This window comes from Mauremys reevesii, linkage group 1 (assembly GCF_016161935.1).
Source record: "Mauremys reevesii isolate NIE-2019 linkage group 1, ASM1616193v1, whole genome shotgun sequence".
Taxonomy (NCBI): domain Eukaryota; kingdom Metazoa; phylum Chordata; order Testudines; family Geoemydidae; genus Mauremys; species Mauremys reevesii.
This window is the reverse complement of record NC_052623.1, coordinates 82,226,011-82,253,690: the sequence shown is the minus strand read 5'-3', so window position 1 is coordinate 82,253,690 and position 27,680 is coordinate 82,226,011. Positions and strand designations below refer to the sequence as shown.

Here is a 27,680-nt window from a genome sequence, read left to right as displayed (position 1 = left end):
AAATTAACAATAATTGTCAGATTAGAGAATATAATTGTGTGTGAAATTGACACAATGCAGGTTATAACAAACAATCCCAACCTCCTATCCCCAACCTACGCACAAAGTTAGACACTAAAGAATTAATATGCAAAACATTCTAAAATCTAATCCAGACATAAGAATGCACAATTACAATTCTCGTTGGCAGAAAAAGAAGCAATGTCTCAAATAATCCCCTTTTCATATAATTTAGTAGAAAAGATTGACAAAATTGTTTTACACAGTTATTATAAGGAAGTGACAGTATATCTCAAACTGCAATAATCAATTCTTAAAAGCATCCATAGAAATCCATGAAAGCAATTTTCTCCCCTTGTTAAACTATGCCATACATTTATCCTAGATAATGGGGCTTTTCTGTGATTGTTCTTTTAAGTTACAGTGACTGAACTACAGTTTGGTAATAACTAAATCTCTATATTTTTATAGATTAATTTATAACTACAGAATTATCACAGACAAAACTTTTCCAGGAAGTGAAACAGAAATAAAAAAGAGAAGGCTAACTATAGTTTGAAACTCTATATCTGTCTCACAACAGAACATAGAATTTCATAGTCATATCAGAGTGGTCACATCAAGTTACCAAAATAATTAGAATTAACTTGTTTAAAGCAAACTGTTTTTAAAAAACCCTACTGCTCTGCAATAGCAAGGGAGGGTAGGGCAGAGGATTACCTTGCTAGAGAAACTGATATTTCAACATTTGCTCAATGGTTCATGAAATATGAACACTAAAAACAGCATTTAAGAAAATTAATTTTTGCCTTTATATTTACTATATAAACATGACAGACACCTGTCTCAAATTTAACTTCATATACCTTGGTTCACATTTTGTTTCTTAGGTAATGCAGTATTTTCTGTGCACAGTAATGAATTTTCAAAGGTCTGTAGCTCTGTATTTCAGATTAGAATTGAGACAATACATATGAATTTACCTTCAAAACATGCTTACCTGAAAGTTACATAAAAAAAAATTCCTTGCTAGATTCAAAAAAATGAAAATATAAGCTCCACTACTAAACATCTGGTTCAAAACCTGGTCATTTTATTTTTCAAATGTTTGTTTTTTTATTAAGACTGCATTCAACAAACAAAATTAGATGAAATAATGCAATATTGATTTTGTCTACTGAAACAATCTTATTTTATAATAGTTATAATTTAAATTTCGGTGGAAGGGAAGAGTGAGTTGGGTTTGATATAAGTTGATCATTTTAATGTTGTGGTTGATTATTTTTTCTACTTGATGAAATTACGCTAAACATAAATACCAACTCAAACAAGTTGAAAGGTATCAGGCATTTTCCCCAAGTCTAATCATAATTGTGAAATCTGAATTTGGGTTAGCAAAAATCAGAAGCAACAGGCAGAGTGAATACATGTCTGACACACCTACACAGCATCCCACAAGATCAAAGAAGAGGCACATTTCTGCTGGTGTAGTACTGGGAAGCACACACAGTTACTTTCTGCTTTATAGTTAGAGGATTTCTATTTGCACATTTTTATTGCATATGCATCACAACTTTGTAATCTTTACCAAGAAAAATTATGCATCCTAAAAGAATGCTTCCAATACATTTACTAAGAGTGATCTAACAGCATTTTTGAGAGCTAATGTACAATGGACTCTTAAATACAGTATAAAATAATATTTTGCATTGTATACCATCTTTCATCAAAGAACCCAAAACACTTTATCAACAGTTAAACTAACAACAGGCAGGAAAGTAATAAAATAACTATTTTACAGGTGAGGAAACGCAGGGACAGAAAGGGTAAGTGTATTGCCCAGCATCACACAATGAGTAAGATGACAGAACTCTAAGTGCCCAGGCTGACACACTACCTATATATTTCTAAAATCTATAAAATATAAAATATAACTTTCCCAAGTTTTAATTGCAGAAAAACATCTATGATAAAGTTATTCTAAAATAGGAAGATTACCTCACGATGATTTAGAAGTCTTTCCAAATCTGCTGCCATTTGATTCTTGACACGCAGCAAAGCTGTCTTTTCTTTATTTAAAAGGCTGGTAGAAAAGAGGATAGGAAATACAGTAATAGCAACGGATAATCTCTTCTAATCTTGTCTGGTTGAAACATGCATTTTTAAGGCTAAATACTGGAAACAATGAATGTGCTCAAGCAATTGTATAAAATAATCCTTTATTCAAAAATTGTAGGTTGTTAATGCATCTGAAAAGATGGGTATATGTGAATGCTTGCTTTAATCAAATAACAAAATTGAAGATCACTGATTCATTTACATACAACACCACAGTAAAACAAAACTGATTTGATTTAAAGTGTGATTCTTCTCTTTAGAAGTGGCATCACAGAATTCTATTTTTATTGTGTCAGTTACTTCTAGATACAATTTTCCCCATTTTACAAGCAAAAATAGATTTGTTTACTCCTAGTCCTCGAACCAGAACCTGAGGTATTCTCTCATTCTTATGTATCATCACCAGTAGTAAAGGTTTGGCAAACCATATTAAACCCTCACTCTCTGCTGTGTAATTTTTTGCCTCCACTGGATTTGTGCTGGTGTAACTGACGGCTATGTAATTGGATTTTCATAAATAATTCTGTTGATGACGCATAAGAAGGAATAGAGTCCAACTTGCACTCTCCTAGCTTTATGGTCTCTGCAGAAGTAGTAAAAAAATTATTTTTGCCACATATTATTTACTACTATAGTAGCACCCACAATCTCAGGTTTATCTTGAACACACATATAACTTAGGAACAATGGGATGTATTAAAGACCCAGTGTCATGCTTAATTTTAATTGTCCTTCCTTTTGTTATCTTACATCATTGTATTAACTTGTAAAACAATTTTTCTCTCCAAATTCTGATTCTAGGCAGCTACTCTTCTAGTATAATTAAATGTATTTTCATATTCAGCTTTAGCGTCAGACTCCAAGAATAAATGCCAGATTGTCAGACTCGTAAGATTTGTATATGCTGTTGCCCAATTTTGTTTCCATAGTCCCAAGAATTCGGAAAAAGGGGACTGATGTCAGCATCACATGACCAAACCAAATAATCTTCACAACAGGTTAAACTTGAAATCAACACCACAGTAAAATGATTAGTCATATAGCAGTAAAAACAGGTTATGAAACTCAGAAGCAGTCTAAGAAGGAAACACATAATAAACTGAATGGAATATTTAGATATGATTCAAGCACATCAAATGTTTAATGTTCAGGGTATAAATTTTATAGAAATGATCAATCAACTGCATCATACATTTTTTAAAAATGGCCATATACCTATGGCTTTTTCCATTTTAGAATAGCAACATCGATTCTGGATTTGGGTACTTCCTGGGAATTAACAACCTGTTCAAGTAAATAGCCCTTGATTGAGCTTTAGAGCCACCAGCTCCTTCCAGGCAGTCATTACTTTCCCAGGAAGTGTCCTGCAATTTGATTCATACTGCTTAAGCTATATTTTCAAAGCCTCACTACATTTTAAACTATTTTAATTATATATTTTTAATTTAGGCAGTACTTTTATCCTCTGTCATTTTTAACACATACTGAAGCTTCCAAACTCAGTGTTCTTTCTATATGCATGTCTTGTTACTCAGTGATACTTTAGTTTTTCTTGGACTTACGTATTTTATAAACAGCAGAAATCAAGCTTTCAAAATTGGAGTTCTTATGCATGACTCACAAACTTAAAGAAACCACAACATAAAGTTCCTTGTATACCTTATACAGTATATTGCACAAGAGTATACTTCACTGTTAATTATTAGTCAGAAGCTCATGTCTGAAGTTCAGTTTCATCTGCTGAATTAAATATATTCCAGTTATACTGCTTCTTTCCCTTTTGAATCAACACATCATGATTACTCCATAAAGTGAAGCTATAACATTTTCTAATTTTTGCTTATGAGCAAATTTAAGGATGAAACTGTGCTGTTTCTTTAGTTTTGTTAACTCAGGGCTTGTCTACACTACCAAATTAAGTTGACATAAGTTAGGTCAACCTACAGCAACCAGGAGGCGGCTGGGCTCGGGCTCCTCTTACCCAGCTCCTCAATCCCTCACCGGGAGGCAGCCAGGCTCAGGCTGTCCCTTCGCCCCTGCCCAATCCCTAACTGGGAGGTAGCAGTGGGGATCCAGGCTGTCAATCCCAGTGGTGGGGCTCCAGGTTGTGAGCCCTGTGCAAGGCTGACAGCCAACAGGTGATGTAACTAATGCATTTCCCTAACTACATCGACCTAAGCGTTACACCTTTTGAAGAGATGGAGTTATTAGGTTGATGTAGTGGGCAACTTGTGTAGTCCCAGATGACTGGAAAAAGGTAGATATAGTGCCTATCTTTAAAAAGGGAAGAAGGAGAATCTGGGGAACTATAGACCAGTCAGCCTAACCTCAGTCCCTGGAAAAATCATGGAGCAGGTCCTCAAGGAATCTATTTTGAAGCACTTGGAGGAGAAAGAGGTGATCAGGAACAGTCAACATGGATTCACAAAGGGCAAGTCATGCCTGACCAAACTGATTGCCTTCTATGATAAGATAACTAGCTGTTATGGAGCTAGGCTGTTCTCAGTGGTGGCAGATGACAGAACAAGGAGCAATGGTCTCAAGTTGCAGTGGGGGAGGTCTAGGTTGGATATTAGGAAAAACTATTTCACTAGGAGGGTGGTGAAGCACTCGAATGGGTTACCTAGAGAGATGATGGAGTCTCCATTCTTGGAGGTTTTTAAGGCCTGGCTTGACAAAGCCCTGGCTGGGATGATTTAGTTGGGGTTGGTCCTGCTTTGAACAGGGGGCTGGACTAGATGACCTGCTGAAGTCTCTTCCAATCCTAATCTTCTACGATTCTATGACCTCCATCGGTGGGAGTACCATTCTAGTGTAGACACTTACATAGGGTATGTCCAGACTACCCGCCATATCGGCGGGTAGCGATCGATTTATCGGGGATCGATATATCGCATCTCATCTAGTCGTGATATATCGATCCCCGAACGTGCTCCTCATCGACTCCGGAACTCCACTGGAGCAAGCGGCAGTAGTGGAGTCGACGGCGGAGCCGCGGACGTCGATCCCGCGCCAGGACGGGAGGTAAGTCGGAATAAGATACGTTGACTTCAGCTACGGTATTCCCATAGCTGAAGTTGCGTACCTTACATTGATACTCCCCCTAGTGTAGACCAGGCCATAGTTATGTTGACGTAAACTGTCTTATGGTTACGTTGACCTAACTCTAGTGTAGACTTGGCCTCAGTCTTCAGTCATTACTGTGAATACAGAATTATCAGAAAGTGCCAGTTTTCCAGATTTAGAACAGCTTTGTTCTTGGTGTTCATCCATTGTTGGAGTAAAGGAAAAAAAATGTGTATGCTACTGCAAATATAGCAGATAAGATACACACAAATTAGTGGAAAAGTGGAGCTATCACAGATAACTTTATTAACATGCATACTAGTAACTACCAAATAATATCAGAGAGCAGGAAGTCCTTCCAAAGTCAATTTTGGGAAGGAGCTTATCTTTCTTCATTACCATTAACAAAGGTCCTGACTTGGCACTCCAAATCACAGCACACAACATGCCAATAATTTCTGCATCCCAGTTGGAAAAGGCTCTAAATCTTGGGCTCAGAGATCAAGATCTCACATGGCCAAACTTTCATCAGTGCTAGTGGTTTCTTTCTAATCTGCTTGAGGACAATTACTTTAGCTCCCAAATCCCCTAGAATTGGGAGACCACAAACCCCCATCAGCCAATGAATTAAGTTTTAACATATTTATTTAGTCTTCTGTCAAGGAATATCTGCCACTAATAGACACTAGGAAAAGGTTTCAATGCATCCCCACTGTAAATACCAAAAATCCCAGTCTGAGATAAGAGTGCATGTCCATGAGAAAGACATCAACTCTGATGTCAGAAAGGAGCACACTAACCCTTAGTAGTCTCAACAACCAATCATTAATTTGATGGTTATTACCATGAATCCCTGGGTGACACTTTTATTAATTTAGATGGAATAAATAGGCCCAAAGAGTCAAAGGTGTTAACATAACCCTGAAACTGTCCAACATTAAAGTTTTAAACAATAGTTGGAGTTTGGTATACAGAAATGTCTATTTAGCACCATGGCAAACCCACTGTTAAAAAGTTTTCTAACCTTTTACTAGAAGTACAGAAAACAAAAAGGAAAAACAAGAAAAGCATTGGAATGTAAAGTATTAAATCAGGCTTTCATTTTAATAATATCCTTTGTTCCCTCTGCCTTTAACTGGAGAGAGTCCTCAGAAGGAAAATAAAAAACGGTTATTCACCTTCTCGTAATTGTTCTTCGAGATGTGTTGTTCATGTCCATTCCAATCAGGTGTGTGTGCACCGCATGCATGCCAGCTGGAAGATTTTCCCCTAGCAGCGTCCATAGGGTCGGCCTGGGCGCCCCTTAGAGCTGCGCTGTCATGGTGCCCAATATAGAGCCCTGCCAACCCCCCACCCCCTCAGTTCCTTCTTGCCGGCTGCTCCAACAGAGGGGTAGGAGGGTGAGTATTGGAATGGACATGAACAACACATCTCGAAGAACAGCAGTTACGAGAAGGGGAGTAATTGTTTTTTCTTCTTCAAGTGCTTGTTCATGTCCATTCCAATCAGGTGACTCACAAGCCAAAGTTCAGGAGGTGGGGTCAGAGTCATCCACTGACTGGAGCACAGCTCATCCGAAGGCCACATCGTCTCTGGCCTGCTGAGTGATCGCACAGTGCATGGTGAACGTATGTATAGAGAACCACATTGCTGCCCTGCAGAATTCCTGTGTGGAGACCTGTGCCAGGAATGCTGCTGAGGTGGCCTGAGCCCTGGTGGAGTGGGCACCTTCGCCAAGTGTAGCACTCCCAAATCTATGACGTGATCCATGATAAGATATGCTGCGATGACATACGGAGGCCTTTCACTCTATCAGCCACCACCACGAATAGCTGGATGGACTTTCAGAACAGCTTCGACCTTTCGATGTAGAAGGCTAGCGCTCTGCGGACGTCCAATGAGTGAAGCCTCTGCTCCCTTCCACTGGAATGCGGCTTAGGATAGAACACTGGGAGGAAGATGTCCTGGTTGACATAAAACTGGGAGATGACCTTTGGGAGAAAGGCCAGGTGACGTCTGAGCTGAACCTTGTCATTATGGAATACTGTGTAAGGAGGCTCTGCTGTAAGGGCCCTGAGCTCCGACACTCTCCTAGCTGAGGTTATTGCCACCAGAAACACCACCATGTAAAAGAGATAAAGCAGGGAGCACGTCACCAGTGGTTCAAATGGTGGTCCCGTAAGTCTGGAAAGGACTAGATTGAGGTCCCAAGCTGGGATATGCTGTCGTACTTGTGGGTATAGTCTGTCGAGACCTTTAAGGAAATGGCTGACCATTGGATTCGCGAAGACTGAGTAGCCCCCTGCGCCTGGATGGAAGGTGGAGATGGCTGCCAAGTGAACTCTTATGACGACACGGACAGTGCCTGTTGCTTAAGATGGAGGAGATAGTCCAGTATATATTGCACCAAGGCAAGCATCGGAGACTGACGGTGCTGCTCCGACCAGATCTACTTGGCCAGGTACATCTCCCTTGTGGAGGGCTTGTCTGACTTGATCAGAGCAGGACAGCTCCACAGCATTCAGCCATACAGCTTCCATGCTGTGAGATGGAGCGACTCAAATTCAGATGTTGGAGGCAGCTGTGATCCTGTGTGATTAGGTCCAGGACGAGTGGTGGGGTGACCAGAGTTGCCATGGACATTTCTAGGAGTGATGTGTACCAGTGCTGGTGTGGCCAGGCTGGAGCTATCAATATCATTAGGGCTCGGTGTGGCCAAAGCTCTGAACAAAGGACTGACCGACCCATCCAAGCTGGGATGTTTGTACTCCAGAGACTTGATTGGTTTAAATCAGCAGTAATCCCATCAAGCCTTAAACAAGCCTGAACTAAGAACTTTGCAATTGTTGTACGTATTTGAGTCGATTTAACCAATTTTAACTCTCATCTATATTTCTCTCTTTTTATGAATAAACCTTTAGATTTCAGGTTCTAAAGGATTGGCAACAGAGTGATTTGTGGGTAAAATCGGACTTGTATATTGACCTGGGTCTGGGGTTGGTCCTTTGGGATTGGGAGAACCCTTTTTTTTTTCTTTACTGGGTTATTGATTTTAATAACCATTCATCCCCATAAGGAGTGGTGCTGGTGGTGATACTGGGAAACTGGAGTGTCTGCGGAATTGCTTGTATGACTTCTGGTTAGCCAGTGGGGTAAAACCGAAGTCCTCTCTGTTTGGCTGGTTTAGTATGCCTTAGTAGTGAAGGACCCCCAGTCTTGGGCTGTTTCTGCCCTGCTCTAAGCAATTTGTCCTGAATTGATACTCTCCGTGGTGTCCCTCCAAAGGTCGCATTGTTACACTAGGTCCCTGCGGATCTTGAGGAGCACCTTGTGAACAAGAGGAACCAGCAGGAACGCGTATAGGAGGTGGCCTTCCCACGGAAATAGGAACACATCCACTATGGATCCTGGGTTGTGACTCAGGAAGGAACAGAATAGGTGACACTTCTTGTTGCGGCGTGTGGCAAATGTCTATTTGGGGAAAGCCCCAGTGTTGGAAGATTGAGCTCCCTATGTCTGGCCACAGAGACCACTCATGGCCATGAAAAGACCTGCTGAGACTGTCCGCCAGCTCGTTCTGTATCCCAGGGAAGTATGATGCCTGCTGGTGTATCGAGTGCTCTACACAAGTCCCATGGCATGAGGGCTTCCCGGCATAGGGGAGAGGAACATGCATCCCTGTTTATCGATATAAAACATTGCCGAGGTGTTGTCTGTGAAGACTGATATACTTCTCCCTGATATATGGACTCCAAAAGCCTGGCATGCCAGAAGCACCACTCTCAGTTCTCTGACACTGATATGCAGAGTGAGCTCTGCCTGAGACAAGAGGCCTTGTGTCCTGAGGTCTCCCAAATGTGCACCCCATCCCAGATCTGATGCATCTGTCACTAATGAGAGGGATGGCTGGGGGCTGGTGAAGGGGACTCTTGCACAAACTACCTGTGGGTCAAGTGACCACAGGAGGGAGTCTAGTATCGGACAAGGCAGGGTTACGACACTGTCCAAAGCATCCAGAGCTGGTCGATATATTGACGCTAGCCATGACTGGAGTGGGCAAAGCCTGAGTCTGGCATGCTGTACTACATAGATAAAAGTGGCCATGTGCCCCAGAAGCTTCAGGCAATTCCTTGCTGTAGTGGTGTGGAACTGCCTGAGACCCCGTATGACGTTGCCCAGTGACCAAAATCTGGCTTCTGGGAGGTATGCCCCGGCTTGAGTTGAGTCTAGCACTGCCTCTATGAACTCTATTCTCTGCACCGGGGACAGTATTGATGTGGCCTCATTTAGAAGGAGACCCAGTTCGTCAAACGTCCTTCTTATGAAGCTGACCTGCGCTTCCACTTGAGATCTGGAGTGGCCTTTGATCAGCCAGTCGTGGAGATATGGGAACACCTCTACCTGCTGCTTGTGCAGGAACGCCGCCACGACTGCCATGCACTTGGTGAACACCCAAGGTGCTGCTGACAGGCCAAATCGAAAAACAGTAAACTGACAGTGGCTGTTGTTCACAACAAACCCGAGATATCTTCTGTAAGGTGGGATTATCACTATGTGAAAGTTCGTATCCCTCAAGTCCATGCTGGTGGTACTGATCCTGCAGCCACCGGAAGTGCTGTTGATGGGAGGGTTGGTGCCGCGGAGCTGTAGGGGACAACAGTGGTTGGTGGCGCCTGTAGGGGGACAAAGGATGCCAAGAACACTGATGCCGACCTGGGCCTTAGGCCCTGGATCTGTCTCTGTCTCTGATGATATGCCCAGGGTGTCCAAAAGGGCCACTGTATCGAAGGCTGCCACTGTGGAGCTCATGGTGCTGGGTAGGGTTGGTGGTCGTGGCGGGATCTGGACCTCCTGCTCCTGATCCTATTGGTGCGATAGGATTCTGCCTCCAACTCTGAGTAGGAGTATCACGGAGGAGTGGTACTCTGGGCTGCCGGAGAGCGATGCCGAGAGGTTGGGGACTGGTGTGGCTCCCCTGCGTAGGTGGGCTGTGCTGGGGAGAGGTGTGCCGGAGATGGGGATCGGCGCGCCATCATCACTGGGTTTGCCCCTTGATTGAAACTGGGGCCACGCAGTCACTGGCGACTTGTCTCTCCTCTGCGGGGAGGATGGCGCCATGAGGCGTATAAGGTCCTTGGCTGCTTCGAATGCCTCTGGCATCAAGGGGAGCGGGAGATGATCACCTTGGAGGTCCAGGGACCATTGAGGGTTTGGACTGAACAGAGCCCCAGACAAGGCAGGAGTCAACAAGACTCTGGAAGGCTAGAGAGACGAGGTGGCCTGGCTCGAAATGTGTTCAATGCCACAGGTCCCCTGGTTTTTAGAGGGGGAGAGCGACCCCTATCCGGCCTTTTCTTCTTCTGTGGCACCAAGGACTGAGAACTGTGCCAGACAGAAGAGGGTTTCTTATGGGCGGAGCCGGGGCAGTACCGTGAGTCCTTAGGGTCCTTCCTTGGTGCCAGCTTGTGCATCGTCAGTGCTGGAGCACTGCGGACTGACAAGTGCTCGGCATGGGTTCTGCAGACCCCAGGTCGGATTGTGGTCGGAGTGCTGCTTCCGTTATCAGGATCTTGAACCTTTGATCCCAATCTTTAAGGGTCCTAGGGTAAAATCCCTTGCAGATCCTGCACTTGTCCTTTAGGTGGCTCTCCCCAAGGCACCATAGACAAGAAGAGTGCGGGTCACTCTTCGGCATAAACTTGCCACAGTCCTCGCAGAGTTTGAAGCCTAGGGATCAGGGCCTACCCCAGAGCCAGGGAAAACGTTGTTTGGGGGGGGGAACCCCCAAGAATCACAACTGACCATGACTAATAACTAACATACTATTTACAGCTATTTAACAATGAAGACTGAAGTGGACACTGCCAAAAGCACTTGCAATGCAACAGCAACAGTTGTTCCAGCTAGCCGTCATTGGCGGTAAAAAGGAACTGAGGGAGTGAGGGGGCAGCAGGGCCCTATACTGGGCGCCATGAAGGCGCTACTCCAGGAGCTGTCCAGGCCGACCCTACGGATGCTGCTAAGAGAAAAATCTTGCGGCTGGTGTGCACGCAGCACGCATACACCTGATTGGAATGGACATCAACAAGCACTCAAAGAAGAACCATTGTTTGACAGTCACTTAGATGGTATTAAAGATGGTAATAACGCTCCTTTTTGGGGAAAATAAAAGAAGTTAGCTGAGATGGGCTGGAGCTATTGTTATTGCTGTTGTTAAATCCAATCCCATTTGCTAAGGGGGGGCGGGGGAGGAGGGGAAACCGAGAAACACACACACAAAAGGAGAGAGAAAAGGACAGTAAAGATAGAAATTGCAGCTCCTGTCTCTGGTGTTGACTTTCACTTGCAACCTCACTGCTGGAAAAACACAGGCCCAGCCACTCTGAGACCTGGCAAACTTGTACCAGCATTAGGCTGTTTAGGACATTGCCTTTAGTTGCCTCTCTGGTCACAGGCTCACTGAAGTGTTGCAAAATATACAATCTTAGATGGCTACGCAAGACTCTTATTAGACAAAAGGCAAAAGTAGAGCAACAGGAAAGAAAAGCTCATGCTGCAAAACGTCTGTTAGTCTATAAGGTGCCACAGGATTCTTTGTTGCTTTTAGGAAAGAAAAGAAATAAGGTGGGTAAGGAAAAAGGACACACAGGGAGTGGGTGAGAGTGGAAGTTTCACATCCCAAGTGGTGACTGGGATTTAGCCAAGGCCAGTGGAAGTATCACCTGAGTCCCCCTCTCTGGCCCGGTCTGGTCAAAACATCTCTCAGGAGTGGAACAAAGAAGATCTGGGTGTCCCAGGAAACAGTGGATATGGTAGCCATGGTGCCGTGTGGAAAAATGTGATGGCATGCAAGCAGCCCTGCTGGAAGACACAGAGCTGAGCAATTTGCAGTTGCTGGCAACAGTCACACATCACCTTGACATGGCTGAGCGCTGTTTCTGGGCCCAGGAAACAAGCACTGACTGGTGGGACCACACCGTTATGCAGCTATGGGATGACAAGCAGTGGCTGAAGAACTTTTGAATGTATACGACCACTTTCCAGGAACTGTGTGAAGAGTTTTCCCCAGCCATGATGTGCAGCAATATTAAAATGAGAGCCGCTCTGACAGTGGAGAAGCAAGTGGCGATTCGTCTGTGGAAGCTTGCAATGCCAGACTGCTACCAGTCAGTGGAGCGTCAATTTGGAGTGAGTAAATCTACCCTGGGATCTGTTGTGATCCAAGTTTGCAGGGCCATCAACAGACTTCTGCTAAGAAGGGCAGTGACTCTGGGGAACATGCAGGAAATAGTGGATGGTTTTGCCATGATGGAGTTCCCTAACTGTGGTGGGGCAATAGCAGGAACACAAATCCCTATCTTAGCACCAGATCACCTTGTGAAAGAGTACATAAACTGAAAGGGGGTACTTCTCAATGGTGTTGCAAGCACTGGTGAATCACAGGTCGGGAAAGGTGCATGACGTGGGCATCTTTAGGAACATAGGTCTGTTCTGAAAGCTGCAAGCAGAGACTTTGTTTCCAGACTGCAAAATAACCACTGGTGATGTTGAAATGCCAATGATGAGCCTTCATCCTTTAGGTCTGCTTTGCAGTTAGAGTTGTGCAAAGTAGACATAATGGGGGGGGGGGAGAGTCAATGATCTGGCTCAAAAACTCTAAGAAGAGTATAATTTCTTTCCCAATCATTCCAATGGGTTATTAAGCCTGAAGTCTAGTTATTATAATTTAAATGTCAATATTAATTATTTCACTGGTAATCACTACAGCTTTCTGAGACATGGGAAAAGCTTTTAGCCAAAATGTGATAATTTAATTAGGTAAATATTATTTCCATTTTACAGATAAAACCATGCAGGATCAAAAATCAGTTTTTCCAGGCTTCCTGTCCCAAACCTCTCAAATCTATGTCAGACTGACTGGGAGTGAGCATCATTCCTGCTTGTTGAGGTAGAACAGTGCTGTTATGTTGTCTGTAAGCACTTACTCTATGTGGTTCGTGTTGAGCCAAAAAAGATTTTCATGGGACACAAGCTATTAGGTAGGCTCTAAAGTTTATATTGCATTTGGCTTTCCCATGTTCCAATGACCACGAACTGTCTGCTCTCAGAAAAGAGCTCCTCAACCAAGATTGGAGGCATCTGTGATAACTACTGGTGATAGAGTTGCAGATTGAAAAAGACTCCCTTAAGTAAATTGCCCTTTTATATCCACCACTTGAGAGACTTTTGGACTTTCAGGATAAGAGTAAAAAATGCAATCATGCTGTGCATGCAGTCACGCCCAGATTTTAATGGTTTCATCCACATTTGTGCATAAATGTCACATACGTGAAAGAGGCCACGAGGCTTGTCATCAGTATGAAAAAAAAGCACATTCATTTTTGAGGTTTCTGTTTCATGAAGGGCTTGGGAAAATGTCAAAAAAAACTTTCCCCTGGAAGGAAAATATTGACTTCTATTGAGTCAAAGATATCTCCAATGAAAGATGTGGGATATCACCTTTCACTGGGGATATCTGGGAAGGTTTTCTCTCCAGTTTATCTGCACATCTAGAGTTTGAAACAGATGGTTCCTCTTCATGTGGTTATAGATGTGCATTCCACTCAACTGTACTTTCTTTCCAGAGATTCCTCCAAATCAAACAACTATCCATGTGTGGATACATATTCATTCCCTGTCATGTAAAGTGGTATGCTGCCACTATAGCCAAGTACCAGTTCTGTACTCCCAGTGCTGTATAGTCTGAAGGGGAAGCCTTTTATTGACAGTGGTTGTTTCACAGTGGTGTGAATGTATGCATCTCTTAAGTAGTTACTATATAACTACTGAATAGTTAACATTTTAACTTTGCTTCAGAAATGAATTCTGGGACTTGTCTTTTATTTATGCCTCAGATTGTACCTCTCCCAGCTCAAACGACAGCTGCATAACATAATCTCTCTCTGGCTACAAACTATTTCCCTGATTCCATATGAAGTCTGGTTTGTTCCTCTCTGCTCCCATGACCTTCCTCTTCTTCCCACCATCTCTCCCCAACTCCAAACTCCTCTTTAAATCCAACTCTTTCCCTATTGCCTCTCTCCAGCTCTATGAGACTGCGGGAAAACCTGGATGCGAGAACTGCAGCATATAAAACTGATTTAGAAAACGATGCAGTGGCAAAGTCTCAAATGTTATGACACTAATACTATTTTCTAAGTTGGGATGTAGATAAATATAAAAATGATATACACAAAATGTTTTGGTATTTACCTGACATCTTTCTCAAGTTGTGTAATATGTTCTTTCTGTAAACGTATCTGAGAATCTCTCTGTTGTACAGACTCAATGAGGTACTTGTATGGCTGTTGTACTTGACTCAACAAAGAATTGGCTCTGTGAAGCTGACAAAAGAAAAAAAAATTATTTATTTAAAAATGATGAAGTAGTACAACACATTATGATCATAGAAAAGGGATAATCTGACAGTAAAAACATGCAACTCCCTCAAACCATGGTGACAATTCCCTTTAATCTACAACTGCTCCTCTCCCCTAATTCGATTCTAGATCCATTTGGATCTGGCTTCTGAACTCTATACTCCACTGAAAGTGTTGTCACCAGAATTTTTAATGGCCCCGTACTGTTCAAATCTCAGGGTCTTTTCTCCACTTCATCTTCCTAAATATCTTGGCTGTCTTCGACACCATTGACACACTCCTCTTCTTGAGCACTTGTCTGCCCTGGCTTTCATGACTCCATTGTCTGTATTCAGTCTCATTTGGTGGGGTCCTCAAAAGCGCTATCTTTTTTCCTTTCCTTTTCTCTCTCTAAGCCCTATCTTTGGGTGATCTTATCTGCAAACATGGCTTCAACTATCATATTTATATTGATGACTCCTCTCTTCCCTCCCCATTTGTTTTAGCCATCTGTTGTGCTTTCTTATCTTCTAAGATTGCAAAACTTTTTGGGATGGGTAATGCTTTTTATTAAATGCATGTGTACAGCACCTAGCACAAGGACATAATTCTTGATTAGGGCTTCAAGATGCTACCTCAATACAAATAAATAATATAATAAATCATGTCACACACAATTAGTCAAAAATTCCAAGCAAGTTATTGGTGATAGGTGTGCCTCAAGTGGAAAATTAGCATAAGAAAGTATTCAAGAATCACACATCAGTCCATCTATATTTTTCCAATGGTTGCATTTCAAGTTAGTCCACGAAATGCTAACACCTACAACTTGTGGTTTTCTTCTTTATAGTTAATACATTTTATAAAAACAAAATCCCTGTTTCACAAAGTTAATTTTTCTAGTTTAGTTTAATAAATTGTAGTGTATATTACAGCAAACAGATTTTCTGTTTGTAACTAACATGCTAAATTAGAAACTATAATTGATGAACAGTCTTTCATTCTAAATATTTACACACTAAATTTCTGAATCCCACAATATTCAAATATTTTAAGACTTAAGCAGAAGATGATGGGAGAAAAGCCCATCTGCAGGCTTTCAATACAATTTATTAAAGGTATTTGTTTGTACCATATACCTGCATGAATTGTCTTTTTTTATTAATATGGTCCAATACCTGGTTATACGACTGGATCATTATTATACTGCAATAGTTCACCTATAGCCATGATTTATAATCACAATATAGTAGTAAAATGTAAGTTAATTCATATAGTCTATTTGGAAAAGCACTACAATCAATACTATAGGAAAAATCATGTGAGATACCTTTATAAAAGTGATACTAGAATATTTCGCTAGTCCTTGGTAGCATCTAGTAGAGATTCTGGACATAACTCTATATTGCCTTTGCACCTTGGATAGTCATTCAACATGCAAACAAAGTACAAAACATTACTACTCTGATTTGGTAGCATTTTACACCAACTTTGCATGAGCGCGAATAACTGCACAAAGTGCAAGGCAATTGAAAATCAGACCCACTTTACATTTTAATGATGAATCATGATAATTCAGTGTTCAGTACTAGAAAAGTCTCCAATAATACTGTAGTTATCAGAGTTTCCTACCCCATAATACCGCCTTGCCTTCACTAGACAATTGAATCATGTTTGAACATTAACATGATACAGGACATATGATGCCCTGGTTTACTCTGACTGGCCATTCATAGCCAGTACTGTCAGATGTTTAGACATGATACATATTTTAATTAAGACAAGCCCCTTGTGTCTCAATTTGCTTTGGCAAATGAGGGACCCATAATTCACCAATGGAGCAGATGACAGGAGGTGGCAATGGTTTTGAGCTGTACTGGTGGTAAATTGCAGGTCCTAAATTTGCCAGAGCAGAGAGGCCTATAAGTCTTAACATCTCTTAAATGTGCAAAGAATCCATTAAGTGACTTTTCATTTCTGATTACACTTTTGTGAATAAACACAAAAAGTAAATCCTTTGTAGGTTAATTTAAAATGGTTGTAAATTTTAAATTAATTTCTAAAGACATATAACTTGGAGGAAGAGATACTAAGTATGGATTTATTACAGGGTGATCACTTACAAGTATGTTTTCCTTTTGCCATCTTATGAAATTGATTTGCTAAAATAACACTTAGCTATTTATACAGTGTTTTACATTTTCAAAGTGGTATTCAAACATTAACTGAAGTGCATTCCCACACTTCTTTCAAATGTAAAAATATTGCATTTACCAACTTTTTTCTGTGTGACTAGTCTTTCTTTCAACTTCTATGTATCAGCTTCCAATGTAGAAAATTCATTTCATTTTTTTCACATGTACGATGTCAAGTACAGCCTTCAAATTCCCCATTATAAGATATTGTTAGAAAGATGAAAGGCCTAAATTTTTAAGTCTAAAGGTAAAAACCTAAATCCATATCTAGTCAGCTGAATTAGAAGCCTGATTGTCAGAGGTCATAAGTACCCACCACTCCCATTAAAGTTAATCCACTACCCAACTCCTTCTAGTCCCCGCCCTGGTGTAGGAAGCATTATGCCAAATGGAGATTGTTAGAGCAGAGTATTCACTGGCCATTGCCACCTCTAACTTCTGCCACATCCCCTAGCCAACACAGTTATTCTATGGAAGAGTCTCACACACAGAGGGAATGCTCATTTAACACACCTGTGTAGCTCTTGTATGCTGCAGGAGCAACGCAAAGGGACCATATCATGGGTCAAGATCTGGCTCATTAATTTTAAGGGAATTGTTTTAATTTACTGCCACAGACACAAGTGAAAAGTATTTAATTTCTGAGATATAGACTACTATATCATTTGATCTTAACTCATTTTTGGCCCCTAATCTATGGTTTTATCTTTCGGTTGTATTCCTATTAGTCCTTCCCTTTTCAGATCCTTTGTGGTTTCCCTGTTTACTGTTTATCCTTGCTGCTATTCTTTGGTTTACTGTATTAACTTTTATAGTTTTTGACAGAAGTGTAATAAACAAATTATCCCTCAAACTTTTTTAAAATTCCTCCATAGTTTTTGAATGTTAAATCAAATTCCCAATATTAAAATCAAGTTGTAATAACATACTACTCTCTTCTCACATTTACTAAAATTAGCACACATTCAAAATATCATCTGATTTTGTTTGACTGTGCAACAGCTTTTATGTACTCCAGATGATATTTTAGATATTTTTGTAATTTATTAATTTAGCCAATGTTTCAGGTAATTGCTGCATATTTTAAACCTACCATTGTTAAGCCTCAAATCTGTTAAAAGTTATCATTTATTGCTATATACGTTTCCATTTTATCTCCCACAAAGTCAAACAAGTTTCCAATTGCTTTTCCCTTCAGTTATCTTTAAATGCTGTAGCTGTGCTTCCTAACAGATATGAAAATACATTAGTAAAAAATGTCAGTCAGCAATAAAAGTTATTTCATCAATATGGTATTCCGAAAAATATATATTGTAACAATGCTAAGAAAAAAATGATCCCATTTACATTAGCCTGCCATTCTTCACCTTTGAAAGGCAAACAGCATTGTTATGGTTTTATTTTTAGACTTATCCATATACTAAAAAAGTGCACATACTTTAATAATGATTGTGATGTAACAGAAAAATGCAACAAAAACAATACTCAAATATAACTTAAGTGCAACAGTACAATTTTATATGATCCATTACATTGAATATTAAAATTTTCTTCTGATCATTACATTTTTGCTAATTTAGTAAAAATGACATCAGCCTTTGTTCTTACTCTACAACCATTACTTAATAGGAGTGCAAACACAGCGCAAATTTAAACAAGCATAATATTGTTTTAAACAAATAAAATAAAATAGTTTTTAATTTCATACTGTCTCATGTCAGTTAACAATCAAATACTTTCCTTTTTTTGTTATAGGTTATCTTTCAAGTATCTATTACAAGAACCTTTCCAAACACACTCCCTGCTGCAGTGTAGACATACCCTAAGAGGCACAGCACAGAACTCACAGACTAAGAAGAAATAAGAGAAAGGTATTTTTAAGCAACATTTGTGCCTTTCTGATTCTGAGCTGTTCTGGAGACCAGTGCAATCTCCAATGCACCACAAGTAGCCCTCCAGGGCTGTCTACGGTAGAGCCTGTCCCCAGTCACGTTGTCCACATTTTCTGCAACACTGTATATTGCAGCCTCATTCCCCACATCAGAGCTAGCGAGGCAGTCCTGGAATGTAGCCTGCTGCTGTCTCCCTCAGTTCCTGCGCTGAAGGAATTTGGCTAGCTCAGGAACTTTTAGAACCCCTTTATACCACGTCAGCCCCTTTACCTAGCATACAGGCAAGGGTCAGAACCCAGAGAAAATGCTAGCCTTTTTATTTTCACTGGTGTGTTTATATCAGTGTTGTTCCACTAGTGCAACTCACACACGCAGAGTAAGCCAGACCTTTGGAAAGAAACATAGGTAAACAGCACACAGTAGTACCAATCTAAATATTCACAATCATGGGTCATGCTCCCAAAAATCTTGAATGGCTTAAAATTAATGAGATCTGAAAATTAATACACTGAGTTTTTATTTGCCTTCTGGCATTGAAACATTTAGGGTTCATATTATCAAGCCTTCCTCAACAACCTTGAGGGCTAAAACTTTACTTTTTAAAAAAATATGAAAGCTGAGTTTCACAGGAAATAACCAGATTCCTGCACCTGTGGCTTTAAGAAAAACACTATTTATTGCAAGACTCATGATAAAGTTGCAATAGTTGGCAACACTCCAGTGCAAGTTACTTTTTACATTTTTATATTGGTGCAGCACATCAACAGTAACAATTGGCACCCATCCAGCTGCACTGGTGTAGCTACATTGTGCAAAAAAAAATCTCAGTTTGTTCATCTCATTGAAAGGAACTGACTTAGTATATTTATTTTTAAAAAGTATAATACTAAAACTATCTACTGGAACTTGAAACTCTGAAAATCTCTGGAAGAACTAATGAGAAAAAAACCCAATTAATGTACATGAACTAGACCAGGGGTGGGCAAACTACGGCCCACGGGCCACATCCGGCCCGCGGGACTGTCCTGCCCGGCCTCCGAGCTCCTGACCCAGGAGGCTCACCCTTGGCCCCTCCCTTGCTATCCCCCATCCCCTGCAGCCTCAGCTCGCTCGCTCCGCCGCTGGCGCAATGCTCTGGGCAGCGGGGCTGTGAGCTCCTGGGGCAGCGAGCTGCGGAGCCCGGCCTGACCCAGTCTCTGTGCTGCACGGTGGCGGCGGCTGCGTGGCTGTAGCGCCGCCAGCCAGCGGTGCTCCAGGCAGTGTGGTAAGGGGGCAGGGGACAGGGGGGGTTGGATAGAGGGCAGAGGAGTTCGGGGTGGTGGTCAGAGGGCGGGGGTGTGGATAGGGCAGAGGTGGGCAAATTACGGACCGCGAGCCACATCTGGCCTGCGGGGCCATCCTACCCAACCCCTGAGCTCCCAGCTGGCCCCGGTCCCTCCCCGGCTGTCCTTCCTCCCCCGCAGCCTCAGCTTGCTGTGCTGGCAGCGCGGCATCCTGGCTGGCTCCGGGGCTGGGCGGCGCAGTGCAGGGGCAGATTTACAAGTGAACACAGGGTGCCCTGGCAAAGGCCCCCCAACAACAGGGGGACCCAGGGCCGGGCACTCGGGCAACTCAACACTGGCTGCACTGAAATCATATGCAGGCGGGCGGTGCAGATGGCGGGAGCGCAGGGAACGCAGGCGGAGGACTCAGGGGGAGCACTGGGAGGCCACGCAGCCGGCCAGAGAGAAGCGGCCCTTTGAAGGGGAAACCGCCGCTTCTCTCTGGCTGTGCGGCTGCCCCTGCTCCTGTTGAGTCCTCCGCCCATGTTTGCGGGGCCACATTCCGAAAGGGGCTGGGGGGGGGGGGGGAAGATGGATAAGGGGTAGGGTCCTGGAAGGGGGCGGTCAGGGGCAGGGGGTCCTGGAAGGGGGTGGTCAGGGGGTGGGGAGGGTGGATGGAGGGTGGTCGGTTGGGGACAAGGAGCAGAGGGGTTGGATGGGTTTGGAGGTTCTCAGGGGGGCAGTCAGGGGGCAGGAAGTGGGAGGGGGTGGATAAGGGGTGGGGGGCAGGCTGTTTGGGATGGGACACAGTCTTCCCTACCTGGCCCTCCATACTGTTTTGCAACCCCAATGTGGCCCTTGGGCCAAAAAGTTTGCCCACCCCTGAACTACACTAACAAATGCAATAGCATGGTTCCCAGAATAGTATAAAGGAACTCTCAGAACCTTTTACCAGGTAGGAAACAAACCATTCCTGCTTTAGTCCCTGAAAAAAATGAAGGATTATTGGAACTAAAGACAGTGCTAAATGTTACATGACATGACTTGCATTACAAGTGATTACAAAATCATTCTCCAAAAGAAGTGTGGACTGAATACCAAACACCAGCTACTTCTACTGTCAAATCTTGGTGTGTGTAGACATATAGGCTGCTGCCTGACCATTTTTTGAGAGCCAAGGAATACCTCTTAATGCCCAGATTCAGACAGTTCTAACAGAATGAACTTTAACTGAAGAAGTGTTTCTAGTTAGTTTATAAAATTCTTGGATAGATGAAACAATCCACATTTGCAAAGATGACAGAGGCCAGCTGTCTCATTTTTTTTCTGCTTAACCCCCCGCCCCCAAACCTTATTTCCTTAAGAAACTAGTCATACTTAAATAATATTTTACGACTTTCCTAAGATCTAGGGAATGCACAGTAATCTTCTCTCATTCCCATTTTGGAAAAAAAACAAAACAAAAACCAACGAGGCGGGGGAATAGCTATTTCCACTCTGTAGAGAAATTCCAAGTTCACTTTAGAGTGAAAAAAAGAGAGAGATCAAATACCTTTAATCAATTGATGAGGAATCAGAAATAAAGCTTGATATCCACTAGCCTCTTTCGAAGCCTAAGAACTGTCAAAGAGTCTTTTTATTAAGATGACAAAATGAGTCTTCATATAACAGCTGCAATAGAGATCCATTTAAAGCTTGGAATATTAATCTTAACTTGCAGGGCGGCCTGTCAAATGGAATACAGAACACAGGAACTGCCATATCAAATTAAACCAATCTAATCCAGCCCCATTTTGTTCAGTATTCAGTCCCTGACAGAGTCCAGCACAGGAAGTTTCAGAAGGTGTAAAACAACATAATGAAGAATTATTCATTAATAAACATATAGGCTAGTTTCTCTCTAACTCCACACAATCAGTAGTTTTTGCCCCCAAAATAAAGGTTGATATTCCTCACATTTTCACGTTGCATCTGATGATCTCAGCGATCATGAAAATGTCTAATCCTTCTTTGAATTCAGCTACACTCCTGCCTTAAATAAAGATTTCTAAAGTTTAATTATATGCTATAATTGTAGTTCAGATTGTTACTTTCAATATGCATTACCTTGCCCTTGTCAACATTTCGTTTCATCTGCCTTCATGTTGCCGAGCTGCTTATTTTTGCTCCATTTGTCAGAATCATCTCTAGACCTAACTATTATCAATAACTGAGGAACTATCACTGAGGTTTGTCCACTAGAACAGAGGGATGTGTGAGAACTGTATTTTGATGAGTGGTAGATGTGGAAGCAGAAGACTTACCTGGCAAGGGAACATACAGTGAGGAACACCAGAAAATAAACCAAAAAAAGGAAGGACCAGAAATATTACATTTAAATGTGGTCAAAGTAAAGAATACTGGAGATCCTAAGGAAGGTTGAGAAGTAAACTTTTTATGTGGGAGCTCTGCTTTTGCCTACATGTCGGAAGAAAAACCATGGGGACTTACAGGCTCAGGTGTGCATAACCAGGGACAGCTCCAGGTTTTTTGCCGCCACAAGCAAAAAAAAAAAAAAAAAAACAAAAAAAAACCCCAACAAATAAAAGGAGTGCTACCTCTTGAAAAGTGCCGCGCCAAGCATATGCTTGGAACGCTGGTGCCTAGAGCCGGCCCTGTGCATAACAATCCTCAACTCCAAGACTGAGAGCTCCAATACTGGTTCCATTTCACTTGAGCAAGAATGGCAACCATATGTTTTAATTACTGCACACCGGCCCTGATCTAGAAAAATCTTACACACGTTTAACTTTAAACATGTAAGTAGTCTCAATGAGTTCAACAGTACTACTAATATGCTTAATGTTAACTAGTCTTTGCAAGATTGGGGCTATACTTCATTAAATCGAAAACTGCGAATTTTAAGTGTTCTTTTTAACATATGAAAGGGTGAATGTGAATCAGAAAAAAACAGATTAACAATAAAAAAAATTCAAAATATTTTTTCTGGTTACAGATTAAGACATAGAGGGCTTAACTAGTTTCTCATTTCTTTATGATGCTGCCACTCATTTACTACTGGTTTCTTGGAAACAAACACTGCAGAGGTAAATATGAATGTATCAAGTTACAAAGTATTATGAAAAGCATATATTCTGTCAATAATTTCTCAGTGCTAGTCCTTGTTAAAAAAAAAAAAAAGACTACTAATCTTTTTTCAATGGTTTCCACTGCTCTATTTGATTTTTTAAAATCGCCAACCCCGCCTGCCTCTTTGTAGCCTTCAATAAATTTCTAATGTAAGAAAAGAATTTCTCATTGTATAGTAACTGTTAATTTTACTGAATGAAAGAGGGAAGGTGGGTGAGGTTATATCTTTACTGGACCAACTTCTGTAGATAAGAGAGAAAAAAGCTTTTGAGCCTGCACAGAGTTCTTCTTCAGGTCCAAAACAGCAACAAGAACACTGAATACAATTTTACTAAATAGAATGTATATTTCTAAACCTCCTGCTAATGGTGGCCATCTTTCTGAAGAAAGATACCATATGTCTGTAACACCAGCAGAATAGGAGCCTTCTGTCCTTGAGAAGCTAGCTTCCATGCTGCTTGATAATCAGAGGAGCTTTTTGTGTAGTATTTAAACACAATGTTTTAGCCTTGTGCAGGAACTTCAAAAAAAAAAAAAGTTTAAAACTAGTTGAAGTCAGTAGGCTGTGGATCAAGCCCTAAGTACTCATCTGCTTAAGAGCCTATGAAAAGATAGAAGGTGGCTTAATATATCAGGTGAACAGAATCACTAAGATGTCCCTATTTGCTTGTGATATAATACTAATTTAACAATAATTTCAAAAATGCAAATCAGATGACTTTTAAAAAAAAAATTTACATCATGGTGCTATTTTAAACCCAAACTTTCAGGCAAATTCTTCAGCATGAAATTACAAAAAAATCAAAACCAAACCAAACCAAATTTTTTGTTTTTAAGAAATTATAATTGTTTCAGTTTCGAAACAATTTTTATTTTCTTCACAGTCTTCACCAGTAACAGAAAAGATTTTTCCTTGGTTTATGATCACTTACCCTATGTCTCAAAACCATAACATGCCCAGAATAAGCCATGAACACCTGCCAGAGCCACAGTCATACTTGTGTGAAAGAAGGATATCACTGAAGCCTAGATAATATAGAACTATCACCATAGTGGTCAATGCTTAAGGGGTCTCTTGGAATTTCACATTCTCTTCATTTGATCTCAAAATAATTTTCTCAATTCACATTTAAGAGAATATCAGCTTTCCCACCTTCCCCTCACCCCCGTTTTTAGTGAAGACACAAAAGGAATCTAATTGGAAATCAAAAGGTAATGGCAACCTTCCAAGCTACAGTGAAAAAGTAAGCCTCTCCCAGTCTGAGATACCAATATGAGATGCCATTCATAGTAGATAAGATATATATTAAAAATATAATCATGTGACCTCTGAAGGGCTTGAGTCCCTCTCCTTTGGGCTCAGATGCTCTGTGAAGCTCTGATAGAAACACTAGGTTTGGTTCATTCATGATGCGGGGGTGGGGGCAAGGGGTTGTACTCTCCCAAGCAATAGACACTTGTAGAGCCTAAATAGATTGCATGGACCTTACTATAAAGATCATCCCCCTCTCTTTTCCTACAGGCTTTGTACAAAAGTGAAATAGTTAATTTTGACACTTAAATAATTATCAATAGATATCTGAATTAATAACTCACTGAAATGAACAGGATCAACTCAGACCTCTCAAGAATTATGACTATTTCAGGCTCTCTACAAACTTGGGTACATTTGTTACATTTTTACACTCCATTCACATTTTGACAGTTTTTTTTGCAATCGCAAGGGATTTACTAAAAAGTGATGCCTAGTTTGAGAAGATCAGCATGAAAAAAAGACATTCCTGGGATCTCGACCAGCAAGACAAAGGAAAAAGTGCTGCTCCTCAAACTCCCCCTTGGCAACCTCTTGCGTGGGGAGGTCTTCAGAAGAGCTTGAAGGCCATTATTTCCCACCCCAGAAGCCTGACTGACCCATTAGTGGGCTGCAGGGACATCTGACTGGTCCAAAGGCACAGAGGAGTGGACAATTTATATTGTTCCTCACAAGGATGGACTGCTGAACTCAAACACCCTTCCATTGGGTTTATTTTTTCCCCTTTCCTGTTATTATAGCTAGATTTCCCACCTCTGGATTTTTTCCAGGGCTCTATTAAGGGGCTAGGAAAAACTTTTCCTAAATTGCAAAGTGGCAGCTAATGATATGGGTTCTTCTTTTTCTTCACAGCACACAGGACTTGGCTAGAGGGTGAGATAATCTGAAAGTGGTTGGTCCTGATCCTAGGGGAGATTTTTCAGGATGGGGATTGCTCTGTCTTTACAGCTGTGTATAGGATCTTCTGTTGGCACAATCAGCCCAGTGGTCTTCTTGGAAGTAACTGCCAGATAACCTTTCCCTACCTCTCTGGTGTAGATATGAAAAGTTGTATCCTTGGCTTTAATCATAATCTCTGTCTGCTTTCATTCACTAAGGTGTTTGGACCAATAAAAGAGAGGTAGGGGTATGCTGTTCCTCTGCTCGCCCTCCCAGTTCAAACTGTGGCTGGCAGTGTAAAATTACTACAAATTTACCTTCAACATAATTAAAACAGCTTTTAAAGTGTTAAAAGTTTCATGATTGACAGGCCTCATAACTTGTCACCTAGAAATGTCAGTCAGAGTTGTTCCAAATTAAAGGGACATTTGTAAGGGAATAATATAATTCTATTATTCAAATTAAGTGGTACAAGAATCTGAAAATCAAACTATTAAACCTCACAACTAAAGCATAATCTTCCTGGGACTTCAATAAGGTGGTAATGTCACCTCTGATAATTTAAGACTAATGAAGCTCTTTCATTCTTAAAATGAGAGTATGAAGGAGAATATAAACATTTCTCGTCATTACTGAATTTGAGTCCATAGGATTTCACTCTGTTTTCATTATTCACTCTCCAGATCAAGTAATATGACTTTAGCTAGTAAAGTGATTAAAATAATGTACTTTAAATATATAGGTACTTATCAATCATTAAACATTAATTTAGATAACATTTTTAAAAAAACAGAATATAAAACTTTCCTTAAAGTTATTAGCATAATGATATTATCAGATATCACCCAGATATAACCTAGATTTGTATGTTCAAAGACTAAAGGGCCTGAACAAATATAACAAAAGTAGGGAGCTTTTACAGATTAGTAATATCTTAAAAAGTGATTTAAAAAAGCAGACTTGGGTCAGAAGTAATGAGGTACTAGTTAAAAAATTAACCATCATAGAAAATACCAAACTAGTTTTGCTAGTTAGTCATCTGCTCAGAAATTAGAGCTTTGTCTAGCCTACAATTTTGTTTAGTCTATAAAGTAATCTTTCCTTTTGATCTCTGTTTTACAATACACTATAAATTGCTTTGAAAAGGTTTAGCATAAATGTATTTTTGTTAATTGTAAGGTCATTTTGAGACAGCAAGCAAATACATAATAAACTTTGTTTAGAAAATTAACTATTCTGTAAAGGCCTGCTCTGCAATATTTATAGTCTCGTTATATATTTTTTTCTTTTGTGGAAGTAATTTACCTCTTGTGAAATCTGTGTGACTTGTTCTTTCTGATGTTCCAGATCTTTTACAAGCAATGAGTTTTGCTTTTCTAGCTGCAGTAACCTTCTTGCCAAGTGAACACTGTGCCAAAAAAATAAATAAAGTTCAAGTGGAATGTTTTTCAAAACATGCAAAATGCATTCTAGCACTAATACTTGAGAACTTGCTTGTTTTAATTTTTCACTAATGCTAAAATGTTAACAGGTAAAAATACACAGTAAAATGTTATAAATAGTCAAAATTGGAAGAACAAGTCAACAGAGCCCTGAAAATTTGCGGGTATCCACAGACCATTTTTGCAGATCACAGCTCAGATGCAGGCAGGAGGTCTCTAGGGACAAGTTGGAGGCAGTTGGGGGTTTGGCACAGCCATGTGTCACTGTTGTGTGGTGACCTGTGGAGCTGTTATGTACAGCCCCCCAAATCGGCAGACAATTTATACAGCTTCGGATCAGATGCAGATACAAATGGATCTATAAGTCAATGCTACAATTTTAGTTGCACCAAAGTAACATCCCCACAAAAACGTAATTGTGATACCTTGTTCACTAAGGTAATTTACCTCTATCACTTGACAGTGTTATGTCAGTTCAGTGTAAGTAATTATATTGGAAAGCTCGTACCTGCTCATAAAAGAAAAAATATACTGTACAATATTACACAAAATAATTTTAAGTGATATTATAATTATGTATAACATTGGGATAGACTTCAAGATGTTAAATAATGGTTACTTATCCTACAGCATATGTGGTTTTTCGAGATGTGATGTCACTTATTGCACTTCTGGTGTGTATGCCCCCCCCCGTGGACATGATATTGGAATCTTCTGAAAAGCAATGTCCATAGCTCAGGGCATAATGGGCAGAGTAGCTGCAATCACTATCCAGTTCCTTTGCTAAAACAGAATCCATATCGCTAAGGTCTCTATAGTAGCAGGGAAGGAGGGCCAGATGTAGAATACACCTGAACAATACCTCTCAAAGAACTACCATTTCGGTAGACTGTTCTTTCTTCAATGATTGTCTACATGTATTCTACTTCTGGTGACTCACAAGCAGTAACTCATGTTCTAGAGATGGGTGCTCAGTGTCTACTGGAA

The 27,680-nt window shown here is 40.9% G+C and overlaps 1 protein-coding gene across 8 annotated transcripts in view; it reads right to left on the bottom strand.

The window, feature by feature from the left end:
• Positions 1–27,680, bottom strand: part of PIBF1 (progesterone immunomodulatory binding factor 1) — a 187,825-nt gene that overhangs the window by 32,518 nt on the left and 127,627 nt on the right. For 7 of the 8 annotated variants that reach the window (XM_039529625.1, XM_039529659.1, XM_039529615.1 and 4 more), the window contains 3 exons: positions 26,557–26,659; positions 14,437–14,567; positions 1,999–2,083 (listed from right to left, as the gene is read on the bottom strand). In XM_039529625.1, coding sequence (XP_039385559.1) covers positions 1,999–2,083; positions 14,437–14,567; positions 26,557–26,659 — 319 coding nt within the window. The remainder of the gene's footprint in view (positions 1–1,998; positions 2,084–14,436; positions 14,568–26,556; positions 26,660–27,680) is intronic. The other variant, XM_039529668.1, reaches the window with a different exon arrangement.